A 22,015-nucleotide genomic window follows, 5' to 3' on the forward strand; every position below is an offset into this window, starting at 1 on the left:
AAAAAAAAGTCTACGGATGTTTTTACTTTTGTTTTTTTCTTTTGGTTTGCAAATGCTGTGCTGCGCTATGCTTATGGATGCTTTTTTTTTGAATTTGAAATATGATTTCCTAATGTCAATGATGACGCTTACTTTTTGTTACCGCGTAGAAGGACAGAGAGAGAAAGGAAAAGAGAGAGAGAGAAAGAAATGAAGAATTTCAAAGTCACGAATTAATTGAAAGTTCCACCACACTCACACATCATTGAATTCTGCCTTGCATATGAAGTTCACCCCACCATTACATAGAAGAAGACCCCCCAATCTTTTTTTTACTATACTTCGGAATTTTCAATATTTGATATTGGCCCTTTTTGTGGAAGAGCTCGGGAAGCAAGGGCGACCAGAGAGAGAGAAAGAAAAGAAAGTGATGAAGTTGTCAGTTTATTCAAATTGAATTCATCGGTTAGCCAGAATTTTTTTTTCTTCTTTTTCTTTTCTTTCATTCGATTAATCTGAAAAATTTCCATGGATTTATCCGTTCCTTGCAAAGCAAGGTGTCAAAACAAGCTTGCAAGCTTTCACGATGGCCCACCACCACTGTTGAACGAACACTCACTCATTCCCAAAAGAACATCCCAAAGTTTATCTTCAACAGGCTCCACCAAGGGGAAAAAAAAGGACAGAAATGAGAAAAACCGTTGAAAAATCTCCATTTCTAACTACTTCATTATTCTTTTCTTTTCTTTTTTCTTCTTCTTCTTTCTCAATTGCAATTCGATTCGAGAACGAAAAGGAGAACGAAAAGTCAGAAAAACGAAAGAGAACCCCGGACGGAGTCTCATTCTCACTTCCCAGCTAGGTACCGTACATACACACCTACCTACATACCTCTGCATACACAATACAAGCAATATGCTAAAAAAAAAACTTCTTTTTCGTCCAGGTCCAGGTCTCTATTTTGCAATATACTTTCACAAGAAAGAAAATGAATGAGTATACCTTGACCCATGTTGGTACGACAATTCTCGAACAGTTCTAACGGCCGGCGCCGAGGCGGGATTACTACTATATGTCAAACCGTTTCGACCTCCGGCTAGCTAGTTAGCTAGCCGGCTTACTACATTGATATCATCGATCGATTACACAAAGCTAGGGTATATATAGTATATATCAACTTATATATTATATATATACACCCCCGTCCATTTTTTTCTCGACGGAAAGGAAAGGAAAGGAAAGGCAAAGAAAGGAATGACACTGCACGATCGAGGCTTATGTTTCTATAACCACATCAACGTTGGGCAAAAGGCTAAATTCTTTATATTTTGTTTCATGAATCAATGAATGTATACGAAAAGGAAAGGATAGGATAAGAGTGGAAGAGAAGGTTTATCATGGATTATCACGAGATTCGAGTGACCATGTCGCGGCAAGGCTGTTTTCGTGAAACGTAACACCACCTTCCTAACGTTAAGGGTAAATGCAGTGAGAAAGTGCAAAAAAAAAACAAAAAGAAGAAGAAGAAGAAGACACCGTTTAGTTGATTATAACCCAGATCGCTCCCAAAATGTATGAAATCAGAACGGATTCAGTCCGTTCTCGTATCCTGAAGCTTGATCGAGACCTCAACAACAGCAGGGAATGGGGTAACGAGAGTGAGAAAGCGGCGAGGGCGGCCATGAGGGAGTGGGCCGAAGCGAGGTAGTTCAATATTTGCGTATAAAATCCGGACAAGGACAATTAAAACTAAGAAAGAAAAAGCAAGAAGGAAAAAAAGAGGATGATCTGTAGAGAATGGAATATGGAAGAAATATCTCGAACACCGGGTGAGCTCAAACGAGCTGAAATGGATACATTGCAACCATCTGATTGAGAATAAGACCTCAACGAAACTGAACATTTCCGCTTATCTCGATGTATAGTAAGTACATTTGCATGTTCGGGTCTAGCTACCCGTGCACTCCCCCTCCCAATGTTCCTCCTGCTTCGGATGTAAGTACAAGTACCATGCAACAAGCTGCAGGCTTGCATGGTCCCGCCTGCGCGCTCGCTCGTTAGGTTATCGTCGGACCTTCTTTTTTCCATTGCATTTTGCATTTGCATTTGCATTGCATTTTGTCATTCTTTTTTTTTTTTTTTTTTTTTTTTTTTTTTTTTTTTTGGTCTCTCTGCACCATCCGGCGTTTCCACCCATCTCCAAAGAGGGTTTTAACGCACAAACCTTTCGACCGCTTGCAAGGGTTGGTCGGGTGTGTGTGAGCAAAAGGGATGGGCTGGCGGAAGGGAAAACACGCAAGCTCGATCATTCGAAATCCCAACCCGTTCCGTTTGATCCGCCTGTCAAGGAGTTAAAAACAAAACAAAAAAAAAGAATCTTTCTTTTTCCTTTTCTTTTCTTCCCTTTTCCGTGGATCTTCTTCGAGCTTAGGCTCGGGATTCCAGTTCAACGTTGTCTTACTACTCGTTTAGAAGGGAAGCTCTTGGGCGCCACCGCGCCTGAGCATTTTGGGCCTCCCATGCTCAATCGGCAGCGTGGAGTTTGCTTTAGTGCCCTTTTTTTGCGAGCTCGTCCTTGCAAAGTTAAAAGCTCACGGAGCTTGGTTCTCTGTTGCAGGCCTTTCCCATGTAAATGCGCGGCACAGTTCGGTGGGAATAAGCAGCAGATCGAAGTAGTATGCATTCCAATCGGGATAAATTGTGTCTCCTCGGCGGAAGGAGAACCTTCATCCGGATTTTGGGGGTAGCTTTGCTCGGCCGTTAACTCCAGAAATCACAAGTAACTCCTTGCGTATCGAACCTGGCCGTTGAACTATTCGATCTTTCTTTCTTTCTTTTTTTTCGACCTGGAGAAAAGGAAGCATGGGAGAAGCTGGAACGGATTTTTCCAGCGAATCGGGGAGTTAGCAATCCCTCCCTTCCAATGGCTTTCGCCCGATAGCAGAATATGAACACGGGTATAGTCCGTGTCCAAAGGATGGAGCCTCTCGGTGTCCGTAATCTCTTCGATATTGCTTGGGGGTGGTTTCATTAACAGAGCTTCAAACGACTGATGTGCTGAAAAAAAAAAAAAAGGAAGAAGGAGAAGAAGACAGCGATATCTATGACAGCGCGGCTATTTTCCTGCCGGTGCAAACACCCGAATGCGGTCATCATTTCCTGACTTTTATAATCCTTGAAGGGGGAAAAGAAAAATACGAATGCAAGATGAAGTTGTAAATCACTTGACTTGAAGCTGGACGCATGCTGTCTGCGGCCTTCTGAAACGGGCTCGTCCTGCAGGAATCCGACGCCTTCGCTCATGCAAGATCGAGTAATACAGCCAATCCTTGGATGAGGAGAGGGGAAGAAATATGAAAAAAGCAAGGTATCATTTTGCCAATCTGCAGATATCGAAGGAAAGAGTCAGAGCCCCTTACAATCCTTTGCCTAGCTACCCTTGATCACGAAATTTTTGATGCATTTTCACGAGCCTATTGTGCGATAATACTAGGTAGCTTGCGGTTTCGAACTGCGAAATCGAGTCGTGAATAAAAAAAAGAAACTGACCTTGACCGGAAAGTTCCGCCATTGGCCTTGTTCATTCAAGTGTCCTAAAGAAAGCTTGATACGCGTGGTCCACGTCAAAGGATAATTGACGTGCATCTTCCTGCTCCATTTCCTCCGTCGCTTTCATGCCGTTCAGTTTGATCAACCAGTGAACTAAGTTCCCTCTACCCTCAAAATCACCGTTGGAAACGTTATTAAGACTGCTCATGAGCTCCGACAGCAGAGGGTGTAACTGGTCCTTCGCTTTGAAATCCAAAGATAAGGCGTCCATAAAGGTGATGAAGTTCTGGGTACACTCAGCAACCGCCTTTGCAGATGGCCCGGCTGACGGCTGCGGTTGCCCGAGGATTGCCGTGATGCCATTCTTGGGGATGTTGCCCTGTGAATGATCAGCACCGCCCCCTCGTGATGGGTGTTCGGAGGTAGCGGGTACTCCAATTTTGAGGCGTGAGGTTGCCGCGGGGTATTCGATCTGTATCACATTCAGCCAAAAGGGAACTCATCAACCGCCATCTTTGTGTAAATTCCATCCCTTGTTGGGATGCAAGAAGCCGACACATATTTACACATATCCTGACAGGACACATATCGGATACCCGATGTTGTATCTTGATAGGGCTGGTGTATCTTGTAATACTGTTCCAGAAGGTATGAATAGATTAAAAAAGAAAAGAAAATAATAACAACATAGAGGTAATACTAATATGGTAGAAAAACTAAAGATTCTGGACCGGGTAGCACCTACGTCATATTCTCTCTTGAATGTTTCTAGATCCACAAATGCCTTGCTAACCTCATCGTTGCTGAGAATCGTCTTATACTGACCAAGCAAGCGGAAACACGTTGGTGTGTACTCATGCTCCTTGATACTATCCCGCACAAAGGCCTTTTCCAGGAAGTCTAGAGCGACTATAATCGAGAAAAGATCGGCCAGGGACTCGTGCAGTGACCTCTGGGCCGTGGTCGTATAGAGCTTGACCTCCTCATCCAATGATATTGTGGAAGAGAGGCTGGGAGTGGGGACGAAAGACGGAGAAGGCGCGTACGCGGGGTGATATTGGGGGTTGTTCATGATTCTGGAACTTGGTCCGCCTTCCTGGCCGGTCCAGACGGTACGGCCAGCGGTTCCGGGGCCTTCAAAGGTCGTGAGCTCAACGGCTAGTGATGTTCAGGAGGTATATGTATCGGGACAAGTCGATTTTAGAGTTGGCCCGAGCTTTGGGCTAAGCAATGGATCATGACGACGGCGGCAACGCAAAAGTCTTGGAAGATGAAGTAATTATAATTAACAAACATGTCAACAGCTCTTTAATTAGCTTAAGCCCGAAAGTCTACAACTTGTACGTGCATATGACCGAGAATGCAAGGAGCTCGCTGTTTTCTCTACTTTGTTCGAAAATATGATATTATGCTGTGCAGTACCGTCTTGGTCTGGAAACTATAGTTTAATGCCATGCAAACCGCGGGCAATGTGACATGTAAAAATTGTTGTTAGCAATTGTCCTCCAGAATACATGTACGTTCTAGCCCGCCCATTTCATCCCACCCAGATCGAGGCACCCTTTGCCATGTGATCCAGCCTGATCTTTACCGCCATTCTATGGGCATCTAGGCCCTCCACCGCTGCAAGGTCCATGACAGCAGTGCCAAGGTTTTGCAAGCCATCCGCAGTCAGTTCAGAGCTAGTGATATGCTTGACGTAGGTCGCCAAATTAACCCCAGAATATTGCTTTGCATAGCCATACGTCGCTACCAAAGATAAACAGTGTTAGCCGATATCATATTTTCAAGCCTCCCCCTTCAAGGATCCCTTACGTCCGGGAGATGCGGGCAAATAGGGGGGAGAGGAGGAAGTTAGATTTCTCTTGACAAAGTGCACTTACGTAAACTATGATTAACTCCAGCACTATAGTCTCCCACGGACTCTGGAGTCCATTGCCCAATGAAGACGCTGCCTGCATTCTGCACTTTCTCGACACATGCGTTTGCATTTGCGATCTGCAATATTAAATGTTCCGGCGCATACAGGTTGCTCACTTCGAATGCCTTATCAATTGTATCGACGACAACAGTTACACTGTGGGCGATAGCACCGCGAACAATGTCCACACGGGGTAGGTCCATTGCTTGTTTGTGCAGCTCGTCGTCAATGGCTTGTAGCTCTTCGCTGGACAAGTCAACTGCAAGTAAGACAACTTGTGAATCGACACCGTGTTCCGCCTGTGAGAGTAGATCCGATGCAACGAATGCCGGATTTGCCGATTTGTCTGCGATCACTAAAACTTCTGACGGGCCAGCTGGCATGTCAATACTGACGGTGGCCCCCGTGTCATTTGAGACTACCATCTTGGCAGCTGTCACGAACTGGTTTCCTGGTCCGAGAATCTTATCTACCTTTGGAATAGATTCAGTTCCGTATGCAAGGGCGGCGACAGCTTGAGCGCCTCCTGCAAGCACAATGGCTTCGGCTCCAACCTTATGAGCAATATAAACGATTTCTGGTGTAATCGAGCCATCGGGACGAGGTGGCGATGCAAATACGATCGTCTTGCAGCCGGCAACTAGAGCTGGAACGCCGAGCATAAGTGCCGTGGATGGCAAAACAGCTGTGCCTCCAGGGATATACAATCCGACCCTCTCAATTGGCCTTGCAAAGCGAGAACATTGAACACCTGGCATGGTCTCAACCACTAGCGGTTTGGATTCCTTCTGGGCTGAGTGGAATTTCAAGATGTTCTCGTAAGAGAGGTCAATGGCCGCCTTGACTTCGGTTGTGAGAGTCATGAGGCTCTCCGGGTACGGCGCTCTGAGAACCGTGGACTTCAAGTCTGGGCACCGGTCGAATTTCTGGGTATAACCGAGGAGAGCTTTGTCTCCGTCTTCACGAACGGCTTTGATGATAGGATTAACAATCCCCATGATTGTTTCTGAAGACTTTTGTGATGGTCTCTTTAGGATAGCTTCAAGTTCTTCCGCTGTGATTTCAGAGGAGAAGTATCTTCTCATTTCGATTCGGTCACCGCTGGCGTCCTTCTGAGCCGGAACTTCAACAGCCTTTGCAAGTGCAGCAGCTGGTTCCTGTGGTTTCGTTGCATTGGCCCCGTTTGTTCCTTTCGTCCATTTCTCCTTCGCATCCCCCTTTCTCCTAACCACCTTAAGACTCTTCGCATCGAGGTTCTTCTCAATATCAGCAATGGAAACACCCGCGCTGACACATTTCGTAAGAGCAAAGTAAATTAAATCTGCTGCCTCCCAGGCAACATCCTCCTTCGTCTTCGCATCACACAGTTCCTCCGCTTCCTCCATAATCTTAGCTTTTAATAGTGCCGGGTCATTGAATAACCTCGCTGTGTACGAGCCCTCTGGTGCTGATTTAAACCGTGACTGTAATGTAGCCTCTAAAGCTCCCAAACCCGTAGAAGATCCAAAGCAAGTTCTTGTATCCAAGTGGCAGAACCCCTTGCCCTTCTGTTTGACCGTGAATCTTAAGCAATCCGCATCGCAATCCATATCAATCCTGACAAGTTCCTGGACAGCGCCGCTCGTAGCTCCTTTGTACCATAATCCTCTCTGCCTGCTTTGGTAAACTCCAGACCTGGTCCTTAAGCTTTCTGAGATACTCTCCGGACTGCTGTAAACCAACCCTAATGCGACACCCTGCTCATCTACTACTAACGTTGTAAACAGTTTATCGGGTCTATCGCTCTTAAGAGCCGTCGCAAAAATGGGAGCGACACTCAGCAATCCACTCTCCTTCTTAGAATCCACTGTCAATTGTTGCGAATTGATAATAGTCGTAGCATTCAGCTTGACCAACTTCAGCACTTCCTCGAGCACCGGCTCGCTCTTAAACGAAATATAAACCGGCGGTCGGTTCTCAGTCCCATACGCCTCCAACCACTCGATCACCGACCCGACATTAACATCGGGAACATCGGGTACAAAGACTCCGAGCGACGTATGTCGAATCGCACTCTCAAATTCATCACGGGTGTAATTATCACCACGAGGGATAGCGAGTATCAACCGATCCTCGTCAATTTGTAACTTCGGATCACGAAGCGATTCGAGTTGTTTGAGACTGGTTATGACTTTCGAGGCTCCGACGTTTAACAGTTGCTTAATCTGCGTAAAGTCGTCGGATTTTAGGGTTGAAACATCGACGAGGAATTGAAATCGATTGAAGTTCTGGGGAATGAACTCAAGGGATTGAGTGTAGTTTTCCGACGTGACGCTGAGGAATACCCAGCTAAGGTGGGAAATCGATTCTATCGATAGACCAGTGGCTGGTGGGGTGACAAAGTCGTAGGCGGGGATTAGTGGGGCGGCCGCCATTTTTGAATTGGAAGGAGTGAACTGCAATTGAAATTGACCAGAAAATCTCGATGGAGACTAGCCAATTGAAGTCCGTTTGGGAAGGTAAGAGCTGTAGATGGAAAGATACGGTCCGAGGGCGTTTAGAAGGTCCCTTTTTAAAGGGGAGATGACTACCTGGTTGCAATTGTTGAGGTGGGTTCAAGTTGAGTCAAATCGTCGCAGTCAAGTAACCCGATGTCGCTGTGGCTAAAATTTTTGTTGTCGCCGAAGGCCTTAGCTTAGCCGGAACCTGCTAATGGAGAAGAGACGTCACATTGGAATGCTACGGCTCTGATAGGCCGGCATCGATATTAGGATTTATGCATGCAGACTAGCTCCACCTGTGTCTATTTGAGCAAGTGTCTGTACTATTTAATATACGGTTCATGATGTTTTTTTTTACGTATCATCATCATAATATTCTACATACATCTGAACTAGGACTTTCGGATTGTATATAAAATCACGAAGTAGTTATTGATATCCGAATTTCCGGCTCAATACGAGACCTCAACCTGGAAGGATAATTGCTCTCCGTAAATATCATTATATTCTTTGGTTTCCGAGACTATCATCAATGCATTTAAGAAGTACACCGGATCCATAGCCCACCCCCTTTTAACAAACCTATGAGAGTAAAAAAAAAGAAGAAGAAGAGGACGAGAGCGGGAAAATGATCATATAATTCCCTTGGTAGTAGTAAACACCGTATGACAGAAAAAGGAAGTATGGGAAGAAGGCGGACGGGAACGTGTCAATGCCGGTATAATAATGTAGAGGCGTAATAGGAGGGTGAGGAAAAAATATACAAGCGGAAAAGACGGATAACAACAGGATGCGCAAAAGATCTAGCTGAAGGTATTCGGTCTCTTGGCAAGGAAGATCTTCTTGCCAACGCCAACTGGGGCACGGTGAGGGAGAGGGAACTTGAGGTTGGGGGTGAGGAGCTGCTTGATGTATGGTCGCTTGACATCAGCGGACTTCTCGATCTCAGCAACCTTGAGGATCTGTATTTGAATAATCGGTTAGTGAACGATCTTTTCGTAAGGAACCCCATTTGTTTTTTGTGGATTTGACATACGTGGATGGACCTGAATCTGGCACGATGCCTGGCAGCCAAATCCTGGTAGAGGGAGTGGACAGCATCGGTTCTCGATAGCTCTCTGTACTCCTTGTACATGTTGTGGGTACCGCTTCGGGAGTCGTATCTGACCCAGATACCGAAGTTCTTGACCTTCAATGGACGCTTCTCATGGATCTAAATCGTTTTCCGAACAAATCTCTCGTTAACCCATCTGTAATCTCCCAAGCATATCTAGGTGGGTCTGTTCTGTGGTTGCGTGGTACATACGACGTTCAAGGAAATAATCTCTCCGGCGCTCTTCTTGACCTTTCTGAGCTTCTTGAGGAAGTACCAGAATCTCGACTTGGCGACGACATCGTTGGGAGCGAAAATTCGCATGCGGTATAATCTTGGAGTCTCATCGGTCTCCGATGGGAGCTTGCGGCCGATGACCTGGTATTCCTGAAGACGACCTGCAATTACATAAAGCCCCATCCATCAGCAATTTGTTCGAAAATGTCGTATCTCTGTCCAGCTCAAACATCCTCCAGCAAGCAATGCTCTCTTATCGGAAAAACAGTCGGATTGCAAGTATTGTCGTGATGTCGATATTCGAAGTATTATTTTTTTTTTCCTCTTCCCACCTATCCACTCTCCCCAAAATTCTCGGAAACGATTGGCACCAGGAGTAATAGTAACGTACCCATCCTAGAATAAATTGTTAGTATTGAATATTTCGGCCAGCGATAATTCCCGTCTATAAAGAGCTTACTTTGATATAAGAACCTGTAGCGGGTTAGTAACTGAAGTTGTTGATGGTAGTCGTTGATGATGGTTGCTGGTGTTGAAAGCACTCTGTCGAAAATTCAAGATACCCAAATTTGCTAGGGCGGGCAAGCGAGACACCAAAACTTGGGAGGTGACTGCTTTTCTTGGATCAGGAAAGATTTCCGGGACAAACATCTTCAGGGCTTCGGCAACACACCCAACACATTTGCACCCCAGCTTAAGCTCCCCTGTCGATGGCCAAACATGGCATAAACATCGTATGTAAGCTAAGTACATGCATTAATGCGCATTATATAGAAGACAAGGAACAAGACTAAGAAGACAGCACAATGATATCTGGAACATGATTCTTTACTTTACCATTCGAAACTCTTTCTATCAATTTAGCATATCTTACTTAGTTTAGCCACATTGCATTGTACATACATTATATACTTACTTACTTACCTAAGTACTTTCGAATATATATGAGAGAGGCACTGTGCTAGGTGCTATCAAAGCGCATACATTGTATTATATTTCCTAAACCAACTGCTACCACGTCCTATCCCGTCTCCAATGATCCTGACAATCTATGAATTCATCACTCATCGATCTCTGAAACCTGGGAACGAGGCCAGAAGCACCCACTTCCTTGATCCCTAATATAAACTCTTCCCATGTCTGCTGTTCCACCCAATCCGCCCCATCCCAAGGTTCAAAGTGTTCATCCCGGTTTGCACACCTCGAACCAACGCGATATCTACAAGCCACACCCTCTTCTCGCCAGCTGCCATTGACGTCAACAAGGAGGAAACAAGCGCCAACCATCTCTTTGCGGCGAGTTACAAAGTCGATCTGACAGATTTCGAGGTCTATAATACGTCTCATCGTTTCCAAAAACTCGATTATTTCGGGTTTACGCATGTCATCGTTGCAAGGACCTTGGAGCATCAATTCTCTTAAGGAATTCTTGTTAGTTCGGGCGAAGTCTTGTAGGGAGTTTAAGTCGACACGAGCAGATATTATTTCAAGTCTTCGTATGTTTGGTAAAGTAGTATTTGGGAGCTTGATGAAGTATATATTCCTGTAGTCCAAGGGTCGCCTGAAGCTGAGTTCCTGGACGTTTTCTATGGTGGTTAGGAACAGTGGTGAGACCTGTTCGGGTTTATCCAATTCTACCCCGGAACACCAAATTTCTAGACGTTTGAGGTTTTCAAAGGCCCGTTGGTAGTGTTCGAGGTAGGCTGCTTCGTAGCGCTGTTTTGTTAGAAGAGATGGCGGGATGGAGACTGAATTGGTGTCGTAAGTACTGAACCGGGATAACGAGACTGCGGTATCATAATATGTTATAAACCGCATTCTGTTTACTTTGATCTCAGTTATACGACGACATCCAGCTACTGCAGCACAGAACAAGGCAGTTGAATACGCCGTATCGAATCTAATTTGGTTATCTGTTCCCCGCAACCATTCTACCCATGGTAGCTCTTCTAAATCCGGGTTTTTTTGAACAAAGGCTTTCAAGGAAGGGTTGTACTCTTCGAAGAGTAATCCAATAAGGTGTCTATCTCGAGGATGTGGATAATCTTCCATGAATTCGATGGTTTGGAGATTTGGTAGAAGTTTAAGGACTCCTATCAAGGCTTCGAATAGAGCCTTTTGGTCGAACTTGGGGGGTGGTTGGATAATAGATTGTAAGATCGAGAAGAACGCCAGGAGATACCCGGAACCAGGATCTTGTCCTGGAGGGAGCTGTTCGGATCCGGGTTCGAGCTGCGAGGCCTCTACAACCTCGCTCTTACGTTCGCTGGGGTTTCTTTCTCGATAGTTATGGTAGAAATTAAACATTTTCACCCCAATAGACAAGCTAGAACTGTGGGCCCAATGGCTGAACAGGTGCTCAGGTATGAATCTTACATGGGGGCTAGTGAGGTTGAAAACTAGGTGATTGATACGTGATAGTTTCTCTGGACGGTTCGATGCTAGTCGTTTGAGCTTGCGAGTTTCGGTGTCAGTGAATCTGACCATTCGCCGAGAATGGATTTTATCGAGCCGGGAATGTGGGAGTTTGGAATACAGGGCTGCAGAGACTAGTTGAAGTTTTAAAAAGTCTTGATCTGAAAGGTAATCACATATTCCATGGATTAGTTCCGGGGGAACTGTCGAGAGGGTGACAGTTGGCGGCATTTTGCGAACTTCGATATTGGTATTTTGCAACTTCGGTCTAGTGCAGTGTGGCTGTAGTATATTACTACAGTTTGAATTTTGGGATTATATTATTCGGGACAATCAAAAATTATAAGGTCGGAGTAGGCTGAACCTCACGATATACTTATATACCTCTGTATATATGCGGTGCATATGGCGTAGATTTCAGCCTGGACGTCTGGCAGTGGATAATTATATAGGCTCCGAGACTAGCAAGGCGCACTGTTTGGGCTGCAAGAAATTCTGGCGTGCATATGCATGATACGAATTGGGAACATCGCGTCCGGGTCCATATGCATATACCCCATTTGATTGGAATACTTCCAATCCTGTTTGTAAATTTAGAGAAAATATTGGATCTTACTCACCCAGCTCCGAGATATTGTTACTAGAACGTAACAGCCAGCACACTTTTTTTTTAAATTTTATATCCTCTTTCAAACGGGTATATAGATGTATACCCAGCTATGAGATGGCAAAGCCTGTGGATGATTAGTGATGATCCATCTCGAGTAAACAAAATCTTCTTCTGGCTGTAGGAACATCTCATAACTGTCTTTAGAATTAATTTGAGTAAGGAAAGCTAGAAGAAATTCAGGAGAAGACAGGGAAGCAAATCAATGAACCCCGATCTCCTGTCCCGCACTCCCCTTCAACTCCTCCCTCGCCTGCCTCTGCCTCTCCAACTCCTCAGCGTCCCTAGCCTCCCGCTCTCTAATCATCTCCAACAAATCCGGATAATACTTCTCCCCAACATCCGGATGACTTTTAATCCTATTCAAAAGCGTCGCCTCCCCAAGGTGTTTAAACCTATCCTTCTTAAACGTAAATTCAATCGAATCCTTACTTCCTCCGAGGATCTGCCGCTTCAAGGCAAGTACTGCTTCGGGAACGTTCATATCTTCGAACGAAGCATCATATGAGACGCCTTGGAAGAATGGGATGGAGAATCTGGCGCCAGAACCTGGTGCTGGAGAGAGCACGCGGTGGGTTGTGGAGGTGCAGACGCCTTGGGTTATTGCTTCCATGCCCTGGCCGATCGCGACGACTATTTTGATATCTCGTTGTCAGACTAGTCGTGGGGTTGGTAATCATGGAGGTATTGTTAGGTTGACTTGACTTACCGAATGTTCCATCGATGGGTGGGCAATCGATCCACAGACCATCTGAGTTTTGGACTTGAAGACCTTTATGGGGTGTTACCTGGAGTAAGTAGGACGATAACATCGAGTCCTTGTGAGGTCCGACGCCTTTATAAATACAAATACTTTGGATTAGAATTCCAGCCTCGTTGTATGTTTGTATTTGTGAGAGTGTATATACCTTGCCCGGTACCCCCCTTGAGCTGTCCCAAATCCGGATACTTCACAATCTTCAATTTATGCTGCTGTCTATCACCCTTCTCACCTTCAAAATACCTAAAAAGTGGTCAGCTAACATCTGTAGAATCCGACTTTTGGTATGAAAAAGATAACCTACTTATCGAATGCATCCCGTGGCAATCCAATAGCTTCTGCGATAAGACCGGTAAAGAATAGACTCATATCCGCCATCTCTTTCATATATTGTTCGTAAGTAGCTCTAAAACCGGGCAGAAGCTCATCTTTGACCCAGATGTTCGGTCCCACTAGATATCGATATCTTGGGTCTTCTGGTTTTGGTGCGGGTAGCTCTGTGCCAATGTCGATTTGTTCACGCCAGTCGACGGCGAAGCGGGTACTACATAGTTTATATGTAAGTAAGTACTTTGTGTACATCAAGAAGTGAGTATTCGAAGAGAGGTTTTCAAACATTTCATTCCCAAGTCTTGAGTATCCCAAGAAATGGGGGGCTATGGGATATTATATAGCTGTTAGCTATCCATGGATCCATACTATGTGAAGCCATTGATTGATCACGGATGGACGGAAGGGACATACAATTCTTCATCTCAAGACGAAGTTTTTCATCTTCAGGGATATCAAAGAACTCGACCCCGAGTTTCTTGACCCTATCGATCAATTCGCTGGAAATTCCGGTGTTCTTGATATACAAGAAGCCGACCTTTTGGAGTTATACCATCGTGAAAGAACGTACCGAGTTTGGTTAGCTTGGTTTTACCATGTATCTTAAAGAGCTATACTGTCCAATTGCATGCATGTATACGCAAGTAGATGTACAAAGAAGGAAGGAAGTAAAGGAAAGGAAGAAAAGAACCAACCTCGATTAGTGCATGACGAAGTTCATTGAGGAAACCCGGCTTAGTATCTTCTGACCTCGCCAGAGATAGATCAAGGATTGGGATTGAAGTGAAAGATGTCATTCTGAACCAGTATAGTATTGAAGTACCTTGGTATATATCAAGATGAAGTCAATTGCAGCAATTAATGCAAGTTACTGTCGAATATTAATAACTTCGAACTTTTAATTTTAACCTCGGGCCAAGCCGATGGTCGGTCAACCGCTGGTCAGGTTAATATTTGTAAGACGTAATTGCAATTGCGACAATTGGCGGGGTACTTTGGAGTCGAGTAGACGTCTAGCCCAATGCAATGATTCTTTAAAATCTATTATCTTCACTCGGTTTCAATCAAATGTTATTGGTTAATTCCCAAGCAGTCTCCGATAAATCTCCTTTGGAAGAAATTAGTTTTTCACTGGAAACCACTGACTTCCGAAAGAAAGAAGAAAAAGAGCTAAAAGCCGTCGGATGTCCCGCAGTAGGTAACGTTGTTATATAATACAATCACGACATGTTTCTTAGTCAGCGAAGGCAATGCCTGCAACACTAACGTCAAATCAGACCAGTCGAATTCGAAGGTAACCGGTCGGTTATACGGTACCTGTCTGTCGGAATTAAAGGAACATTTGCATTCCTGTGTATACATGTGCTATGCATTGTAGCCACTCGTTACGAGGATGTATCGATACCTGGCACGGCATGCTCATCGAGACCTGTTGTGGACGAGCTGTTCCCTGTCCATGCAGCCGTGACCTTCAGCTAATTCGGTCACGCGATGATCCATTTCCAACCCGCGTTGTGTTCTTCCCTGCAAAAAGACCCTTCTTCTAGCTTCTTCACTAATGTATCTCGACCAGAAGTTTTGATGTTCGTTTTCTAACATCGTGATCATGTGCTTTCGAATAAGAACTCTGTTGGAGTTAGTTCGTTTGCATCCGGGGTGGGGCTGAAGTTTTAAAGACTCTATACGGAGTGTTCTAAACTCTAGCTGCTCCACGGGGCACCCACGAGGCCTAAAGATCGATCGCGGCATTGCGCTCATAACGCCGACTATATCTACTTTCTTAAGTACATACCTACATACACTCTTACTACTACTACGGCTACAACCTCGTCTGTTTCACTCCCTGAACAAGTATCTCCAACTTCAAACCAAACCAAACTCGGGATGAAATAGTGGGGCCCCCAGACTCCACCATCCTAGCTTCGGTAATCCCCAGCCTCCTGCCTGTCTCCAAGCCCTGGCAGCTGGGCGAGTAAGTAGCGGTTAGCTACCCAGATAACCTTACAGGGGTTGTTGCTTCTACTTCTCCGCCCTTTTATCTTCCTCCCCTCCCCTAAATCCTATCTTCTCTTTGACTCCTTATCACCACTGTTTTTTGTGGTTCTTGATAAGAGTTATTGAGTGGTTTAGGGTTTTGTTTGTTTGTTTGGTTTGGTTTAGAAAACGATGTTACGGTCTGCCCTTCTGCTTTATATTTGCGCTGTGCGCAGTTTGGTCGAAGGTCGTGCTTTTGAGGGGCACGGTATCGAGACTTTATTCAAGGGTCCTTGGGAGTCTTACAATAAAGCACCTGATGGGAGAATAGTTCGACCGCTGAAGGTGTATGGCACCGAAGGAGATGTTATTACTCCTGAAGGACTGACGGAAAATGGAAAAGCCACTTTGACGCCTGGGTCTTTGATTACATATGAATTCGCAGAGAACATTGCTGGACGGTAAGAATCAAAATCTATTCTTTATAGGAAAAAAAAGTATATCTTCTAATACAAGTATAATAGAGTATTCTGGACCGTAGACGACAGTCCACATTTGTCCAATAACCATGTCACCGAATCCTTCCAGCTCTCCTTCGGCTTCACAGAATCCCCAGACTTCATCGGCAGAAACTCCGATGCTACCACCGATGCGAGACACCAAGATCTTCCACTGGACCAGCCTCTCAAAGCCGGTAACAACAGCTTTGATAAGATATACATCCGTGGAGCATTCAAATACATGACCATCTGGATCAATGAAAACTCATCTTACACCGGCGGCGAAACCCCATCATTCACAATCTCAGACATCTTCGTCCCTTACGCTGCCATGCCACACTTCGAAAACCCAAAGGCCTACACCGGATACTTCCATTCTTCTGATAACCTCCTAAACCGCATTTGGTATGCCGGAGCGTATACCCTCCAACTCACCACCGTAAACCCAGAGGAAGGAGGCTCACTAGTCGATTTCAACAAACGTGTGGATCATAACCACCTCCCACCGGGTGCATGGGCCAGTAACTTCACAATAAGCAATGGGACCTCTGTCACCACCGATGGTGCTAAACGTGATCGTATGGTCTACGCCGGTGATATGACAATCGCTGTCCCCGGTATTGCCGTTTCAACCTATGATCTTGAGAGTATTAAGAATGCATTGGAAACTCTATTTGCTCATCAATATTGGGACGGTGGGATGCCATACGCCGGACCTCCGATGGGTTATCACGGTGAATTTAGCGATACATATCATCTACATGCTTTACTCGGTGTTTGGAATTACGTCCATTACTCCGGTGATGTTTCGTGGATGGCACAATACTGGCCGGCGTATAAACGTGCGCTCCGAGTTTCGTTAAGGAGGTGGAATAGATATAAAGGTCTCTTCTGGTGTTGGTCTACTGCTGATTGGCTCAGACCGGGACAAGGTGGTTATAACTCCGAAGCTAATGGGATATTCTACCTGACGGTGAAGAAAACCCTGGCGTTGGTGGAAATTATGGGACCTGGGTATCTTAGCATGGATGAAGCAAGAATGTTGAATGATATCTTAAGTGCGATGGAGCTTAATTATGAAATCCTGTGGGATGAGGAAAAAGGGTTTTATAGGGATAATATCGATACTAGAAGGGATATTTATCCACAGGATGGTAATAGCTGGGCCATCTTTTCTGAAGGGTTGATTTCTCTTGAGAGAGCGAAGGTTATTAGCAAGAACTTGAGGAAGAGGTGGAATAAGTATGGTGCTCCTGCAGTTGAGGTAAAGTCCTACACCCTTCCCTTTTTTCTCTTCCCCTTAGATAATATATCTGGCGTCGACTCATTTATTCTGACTGGATACCTGCCTATGTTATAGATGCCAAACACGATCTCACCCTTCGCAACAGGATTCGAACTTATCGCTCACTGCTATGCTGAGGAACACCAGTCCGCAGTAGATCTGATGCGTCGAATGTGGGGATACATGCTTGACGGAAAGGGAATGACGAATAGTACATTCCTTGAAGGATTTACGATTGATGGGAACATCAGTAAGCCCTAGCTCCCAAATCCATGCTACGAGAAAGAGAAAATATATAGAAGCTAATATAAATAAAAAAAGAATACCCTGCCTACGGCTCTTCGGAACGAAACTCCCACGCCCACGGCTGGTCTAGCGGTCCAACATACGTCATCTCCACCGAAATCCTCGGTATCAAATTCATAACCCCAATGGGGTATACCTGGAAGATCGAACCTCACTTCGTCGACCTCGACTGGGCGGAAGGAGGATACGCCACCGCCGTTGGAAAATTCAGCGTGAAATGGAAGAAAGGTGGTAAACTTGAAGTTAAAACACCAAAGGGGACCAGTGGAGTGGTTGTATGGGAGGGAGAGGAGAGAACATTACAAGGCGGTGGGATCTGGGAATGGCACTCTGATGGGTGGAGAGCCGGTCAATGGGATGAGGGCGAAGAAGATGATGAGAAGTATGCATTTAAGAAACCGGATCCAGCACAGGAGAGGTTGGGATTGAGTAAGATTAGGTCTGGGCTTAGTTCTTCTGGTGGACAGTCTGTTATATCATCATGATCATGAATACCGTGACCTTGCATATGCGCACATGCATATGTACATGTCTTGAGGAGTGAGGAGTACGATAATTTGTAACTTTTTTTTGGGGAATTTGCAATTGGCACTTTGTACTTTTAAATTACCTTTTACCTTTGCTACCTTTACTAACTACTTAAGTACCTACTTACCTACTTAAGTAGCTGAATCGATTGTGAATCAAGTATGATATGAGCATCTCCGTGAATTGAATTCATAAACTTGAAGTCTATAAATAAAAAGAGTTACCCTCGACGTGTACGAACCCACAAACCCCACAAACCCAACCAATCAAATCCCTTGCGCAAAAACCTACCAATCTTAATCCCTGCAAGAATTTTCTCGACTCGAAAGCCCAATTCTGCACCTTCTCCAAAACCTCAAAAAAAAAGTTCAAAAGCTTCAAAAAGCTCCCTCTCTTTCACTCTAAAACCTCCTCTCCTTTTTTTTTCTATAACAAAAAATCCCCATTTCACAACTCCCCGAAAACAACACTTCTAACCTATATACTTACCGATCCACAAAATGATCCCCTTCACCCCCTCCCTCTCCAGCACAATCTCCTCTCCACAAGGAACATACCACTACTCCTTCTCCCGTCTAGGCCCCTACCTCTCAACCATAAGTTCCGACGACCAAATCCGCGTATTAGATCCCACAACCCTTTCAGTAATAACCTCCACAACTTCCCCTTCCCACCCGGAAGGTGTAACCTGTCTATCATGTCTTGACGAAAACGACCCAAACCTATTATTTACAGCTGGGAGAGATGGGACCGCGAAATTATGGGATTTGAGACAGGGGATGGGGAGAGCTGTGGCCGTGTTTAGAAAGAATGGAGATCCTATATTGTCTTTGGCGGTTTGTAAGAACAGGGGGCTTTTAGCTGTTGGGACTGAGTTGACGGGGACGGCGGCTGAGGTTGTTGTTTGGTAGGTATTTACTTAAACCCATTTTTTTTTCATTGATTTCTTATGAGATGGATTGTAATTGAAGCTGACGAAGATGTCTATGGTGGTGTATATAGGGATCTTGAAGGTCGAGAGAAAATGTCTTATGTAGAATCGCATAACGACGATGTCACTCAGGTACTTTATCCTCCAACCTCCACCAAGTTCAAATCCAAGTCCAAAGAAGAAGACTAAAAAATATATAATATTCCACAGCTCGCCTTCCACCCTTCAATCTCCTCCCTCCTCCTCTCCGGTTCAACAGACGGTCTAATAAACATCTACAACATGACAATCCCCGAAGAAGACGACGCCCTCCACCAAGTAATAAACCACGGTTCCTCAATCCACCACGCCGGTTTCCTAAACGACTCCACAATATACGGTCTATCCCACGACGAAAGCCTATCCGTTTACAAACTCGCAGACCCGAATGATGACGTTGAAGAACCCAGACCGGTGGTATTCGGTGATGTAAGACAGAAATTGGGCTGTGATTATGCTGTTGAGGTGTTATTACGGGGTAGGGAGAGTGCTGGAACTGGTATTTTGGCCGTGGGTTCTCATAGTGAAGGATGGATTGATTTGCATTCTTTGAATGTGGATAGGACGGGGACTTGGGCGTTGGGAGGGGAGGACGTGGTTAGGTTGGTGGGTGGGCATAGAGGGGAGGTTGTCAGATGTCTGTACTTGGATGATGTGGTAAGTGGAGCAATATCATTACTTCCGTCTAATGAATCAGGGCTAATCGTGGTGCGTGGTTTAGAATGCAGTGGTGTTTACTGGTGGAGAGGATGGACTGGTAAAAGCCTGGAGGCCGAGTTCTTGATTGGTATAATGATGGTGGTTTGTACTAATTATATTGATGCCCAAACTGGCTGAAGGAATGCAAAAAGTGCAGCTATGCAGGCAAAAGCTAGAGCAACCGGGCCCCCCTTGTTCATTGCTTTTGTCAATTTACAAGGGCAGCAAGGGTCGACAACACTGCGTAAAAGGGGAATAGCAACCCAAACGGTATATTATATATAGTATCTATAATAAAGTCTAGAAGAATTAGCTCTTAATAATCATACATATTCGGCGTTTTTGACCATTTACTTACCATAGAATCCAATCTATAGCCAAAGCAGTTTAGCTGGTAGTCAATTGGTATCTGTTGTGTTCCGAATGTAGGTCTTCAAAGCCTAGGTGGTAGTAAAACGGTAAAGCACAATCTAGCAGGGCATCATAAATTCATTTACCCCACCGCTGTAACTGCTTGTCATACCTGATGATGTCGATGTCGATGTTGAGTGACGCGAGCATCATATCCATGGTAAAATGCTGTAACACGAACATAAAATCAGACGCATTGAATGATCAAGTTAGAAACTTGTCCTTCCTCAATGCTGAGAAAATGAAAATAAAGGAGGTGTATGTTAAAACATGAAAGTATCCAGTAAGGGTGTCTTTCACGAATGTTTGAACAGAAATAAAGTATCGGTAAGGAGGAGGAAGCACTCACGTCACCGTCGTCTTTAATGGGATTTTTAGTTTCATTTTGTTGTTTTTCCAACTCAGACATTTCATCAAAGCCAGCTTCATACATCGCAAGTCGCCTTGCTTCCTTCTGGTCTTCCGTCAACCCTTCTTCGGGATCTTCGTCAGCAAAGCCCCACCCACCGCCACTTCTGCTACGGTTTTGTCTCTCGCGATATCCCGCCATCCCACCCATTCTTTGAAAACGCTGCTCAGCACCCGAAAACATATGGTCAGCAGCATTTTGCGCTGCTTGTCGCCATTTAAGAATAAGCTCCTCGAGTTTATCATCTTCCCCGGATTGTTCGATCTTGAGGGCTTGCGATGATTCTTCGAGGGCTTGCTTGGCACTGCGAACCGAGTTTTGGAGCTGTGAGAGCTTTTGTTCTAATGATAGGATGTATGGATCTTTGGTGGAGAGTGAAGCTGGACTGGAGAGGCTGAGTTTTGAAGTCTTTGCAAAGGACGAACGGAAAGGTGGGTTACTCGATTTAATAGTAGATTTGATAGATCGTTGTGGGCGAACTGCTGGTGTAACAATTGGCTTTGTATCCTCTACTGCTGTTTCGATCTCTTCGCTAGGCTTCTGAAGGCGAGGGAGTGGGGTATACGGAATTGCAGTCTTTTGGGGTGGAGTAGATGGCGGGTATTTGCGTGGAGATTCACGACTGGGTGTAGAGGTATTGTGGGGTGTATTATTGGATTTCAAAGGCGATTTGAAGGGTCTCATCAATTTGTTCGTGGCTGTCATTGAGGAGTTTAGACGGCGACGTTTCGCGGCTGGGACACTAGGCGTAGTTGTCGTACTAGGAGTCGGACTAGGCATTCGTGGAGGCGACGATGTGAGAGTAAACGATTCTGGTTGGAAAGATTCTGCAGGTGGGGATTCGGCAATCGTTGGGAGGGCTGGAAGGTCGATGTATTCGTTACCCGGAGTTGGTTCTTGGATGTCTGATTCCTCGATACCGCCAATGGAGATGCTAGCGTCGAGTCCATCTTTTTCATGAACCGTTTCCGAAACTGGAATCTCGGTGTATTCATTGTTGAAACTGGGGTTCTGAATATCAATTTCCTCAACATCAACCATCTCGATGCTAACTTTGAAATCTTCCTGTTCTTGAACGGTTTGCAAAGTTGGTTGCTTCATCGGACTGGTTTGGAACTCCGGAGGCGGACTCGACTCCGACGGTAAGAATATAGCGAACTTCGATTCCATCGACGAGTCTGGTAGGGCAGCAGGGCAACTAGACTGCTGAACAATAGGTACATTTTCTTCTTCGTCATGGATAACTCTAGCGCGAGGTTTACATGGGGTATTATCGGTGGTAAACTGAGATGAAGGTGGTAGATGTGCAGGAAGTGTTGGAAGTGGAGATTCCGGGCTCGATGGACCCGGTGGATCGCTGAGAGGATCTGGACTTCCATAGGGGGACGTCGCAGGGACAGATGGTCGTGGAGGTGGGGTCGATGGTTCCATGATATGGATGGTGGATAGTGGATGGTAGATGGCGATGGCGATGTCCTGTGGCTTGCTTATCTCGAGTTTAG

At 45.2% G+C, this 22,015-nt stretch overlaps 7 protein-coding genes across 7 annotated transcripts; 2 read left to right on the forward strand and 5 right to left on the reverse strand.

Annotated features, from left to right (window-relative positions):
• Positions 1–3,559: 3,559 nt before the first annotated feature.
• On the reverse strand, positions 3,560–7,863 carry AOL_s00193g153 (uncharacterized protein; the record flags this gene model as incomplete). Its single annotated transcript, XM_011128764.1, has 4 exons — positions 3,560–4,000; positions 4,274–4,686; positions 5,089–5,277; positions 5,412–7,863. 4 exons carry the CDS (start codon positions 7,861–7,863, stop codon positions 3,560–3,562), a joined length of 3,495 nt encoding a protein of 1,164 aa, XP_011127066.1.
• Positions 7,864–8,732: 869 nt separating this feature from the next.
• Positions 8,733–9,910, reverse strand: AOL_s00193g154 (uncharacterized protein; the record flags this gene model as incomplete). Its single annotated transcript, XM_011128765.1, has 5 exons — positions 8,733–8,891; positions 8,966–9,142; positions 9,236–9,420; positions 9,651–9,655; positions 9,720–9,910. 5 exons carry the CDS (start codon positions 9,908–9,910, stop codon positions 8,733–8,735), a joined length of 717 nt encoding a protein of 238 aa, XP_011127067.1.
• A 360-nt stretch (positions 9,911–10,270) lies between these two features.
• On the reverse strand, positions 10,271–11,746 carry AOL_s00193g155 (uncharacterized protein; the record flags this gene model as incomplete). The annotated part of the gene is made up of 1 exon (XM_011128766.1): positions 10,271–11,746. One exon carries the CDS (start codon positions 11,744–11,746, stop codon positions 10,271–10,273), a length of 1,476 nt encoding a protein of 491 aa, XP_011127068.1.
• Positions 11,747–12,543: 797 nt separating this feature from the next.
• Positions 12,544–14,228, reverse strand: AOL_s00193g156 (uncharacterized protein; the record flags this gene model as incomplete). Its single annotated transcript, XM_011128767.1, has 7 exons — positions 12,544–12,974; positions 13,051–13,176; positions 13,250–13,344; positions 13,406–13,645; positions 13,673–13,757; positions 13,846–13,969; positions 14,127–14,228. 7 exons carry the CDS (start codon positions 14,226–14,228, stop codon positions 12,544–12,546), a joined length of 1,203 nt encoding a protein of 400 aa, XP_011127069.1.
• A 1,369-nt stretch (positions 14,229–15,597) lies between these two features.
• Positions 15,598–17,981, forward strand: AOL_s00193g157 (uncharacterized protein; the record flags this gene model as incomplete). The annotated part of the gene is made up of 4 exons (XM_011128768.1): positions 15,598–15,866; positions 15,930–17,169; positions 17,266–17,440; positions 17,512–17,981. 4 exons carry the CDS (start codon positions 15,598–15,600, stop codon positions 17,979–17,981), a joined length of 2,154 nt encoding a protein of 717 aa, XP_011127070.1.
• Positions 17,982–18,524: 543 nt separating this feature from the next.
• On the forward strand, positions 18,525–19,778 carry AOL_s00193g158 (uncharacterized protein; the record flags this gene model as incomplete). The annotated part of the gene is made up of 4 exons (XM_011128769.1): positions 18,525–18,931; positions 19,027–19,087; positions 19,166–19,651; positions 19,716–19,778. The coding sequence occupies 4 exons, from the start codon at positions 18,525–18,527 to the stop codon at positions 19,776–19,778; spliced, it is 1,017 nt and encodes a 338-aa protein (XP_011127071.1).
• A 404-nt stretch (positions 19,779–20,182) lies between these two features.
• AOL_s00193g159 (uncharacterized protein) lies at positions 20,183–21,944 on the reverse strand (the record flags this gene model as incomplete). The annotated part of the gene is made up of 2 exons (XM_011128770.1): positions 20,183–20,272; positions 20,454–21,944. 2 exons carry the CDS (start codon positions 21,942–21,944, stop codon positions 20,183–20,185), a joined length of 1,581 nt encoding a protein of 526 aa, XP_011127072.1.
• Between the last annotated feature and the right edge of the window lie 71 nt (positions 21,945–22,015).

Source organism: Orbilia oligospora, assembly GCF_000225545.1.
Source record: "Orbilia oligospora ATCC 24927 unplaced genomic scaffold scaffold00193, whole genome shotgun sequence".
Taxonomy (NCBI): Eukaryota; Fungi; Ascomycota; class Orbiliomycetes; order Orbiliales; family Orbiliaceae; genus Orbilia; species Orbilia oligospora.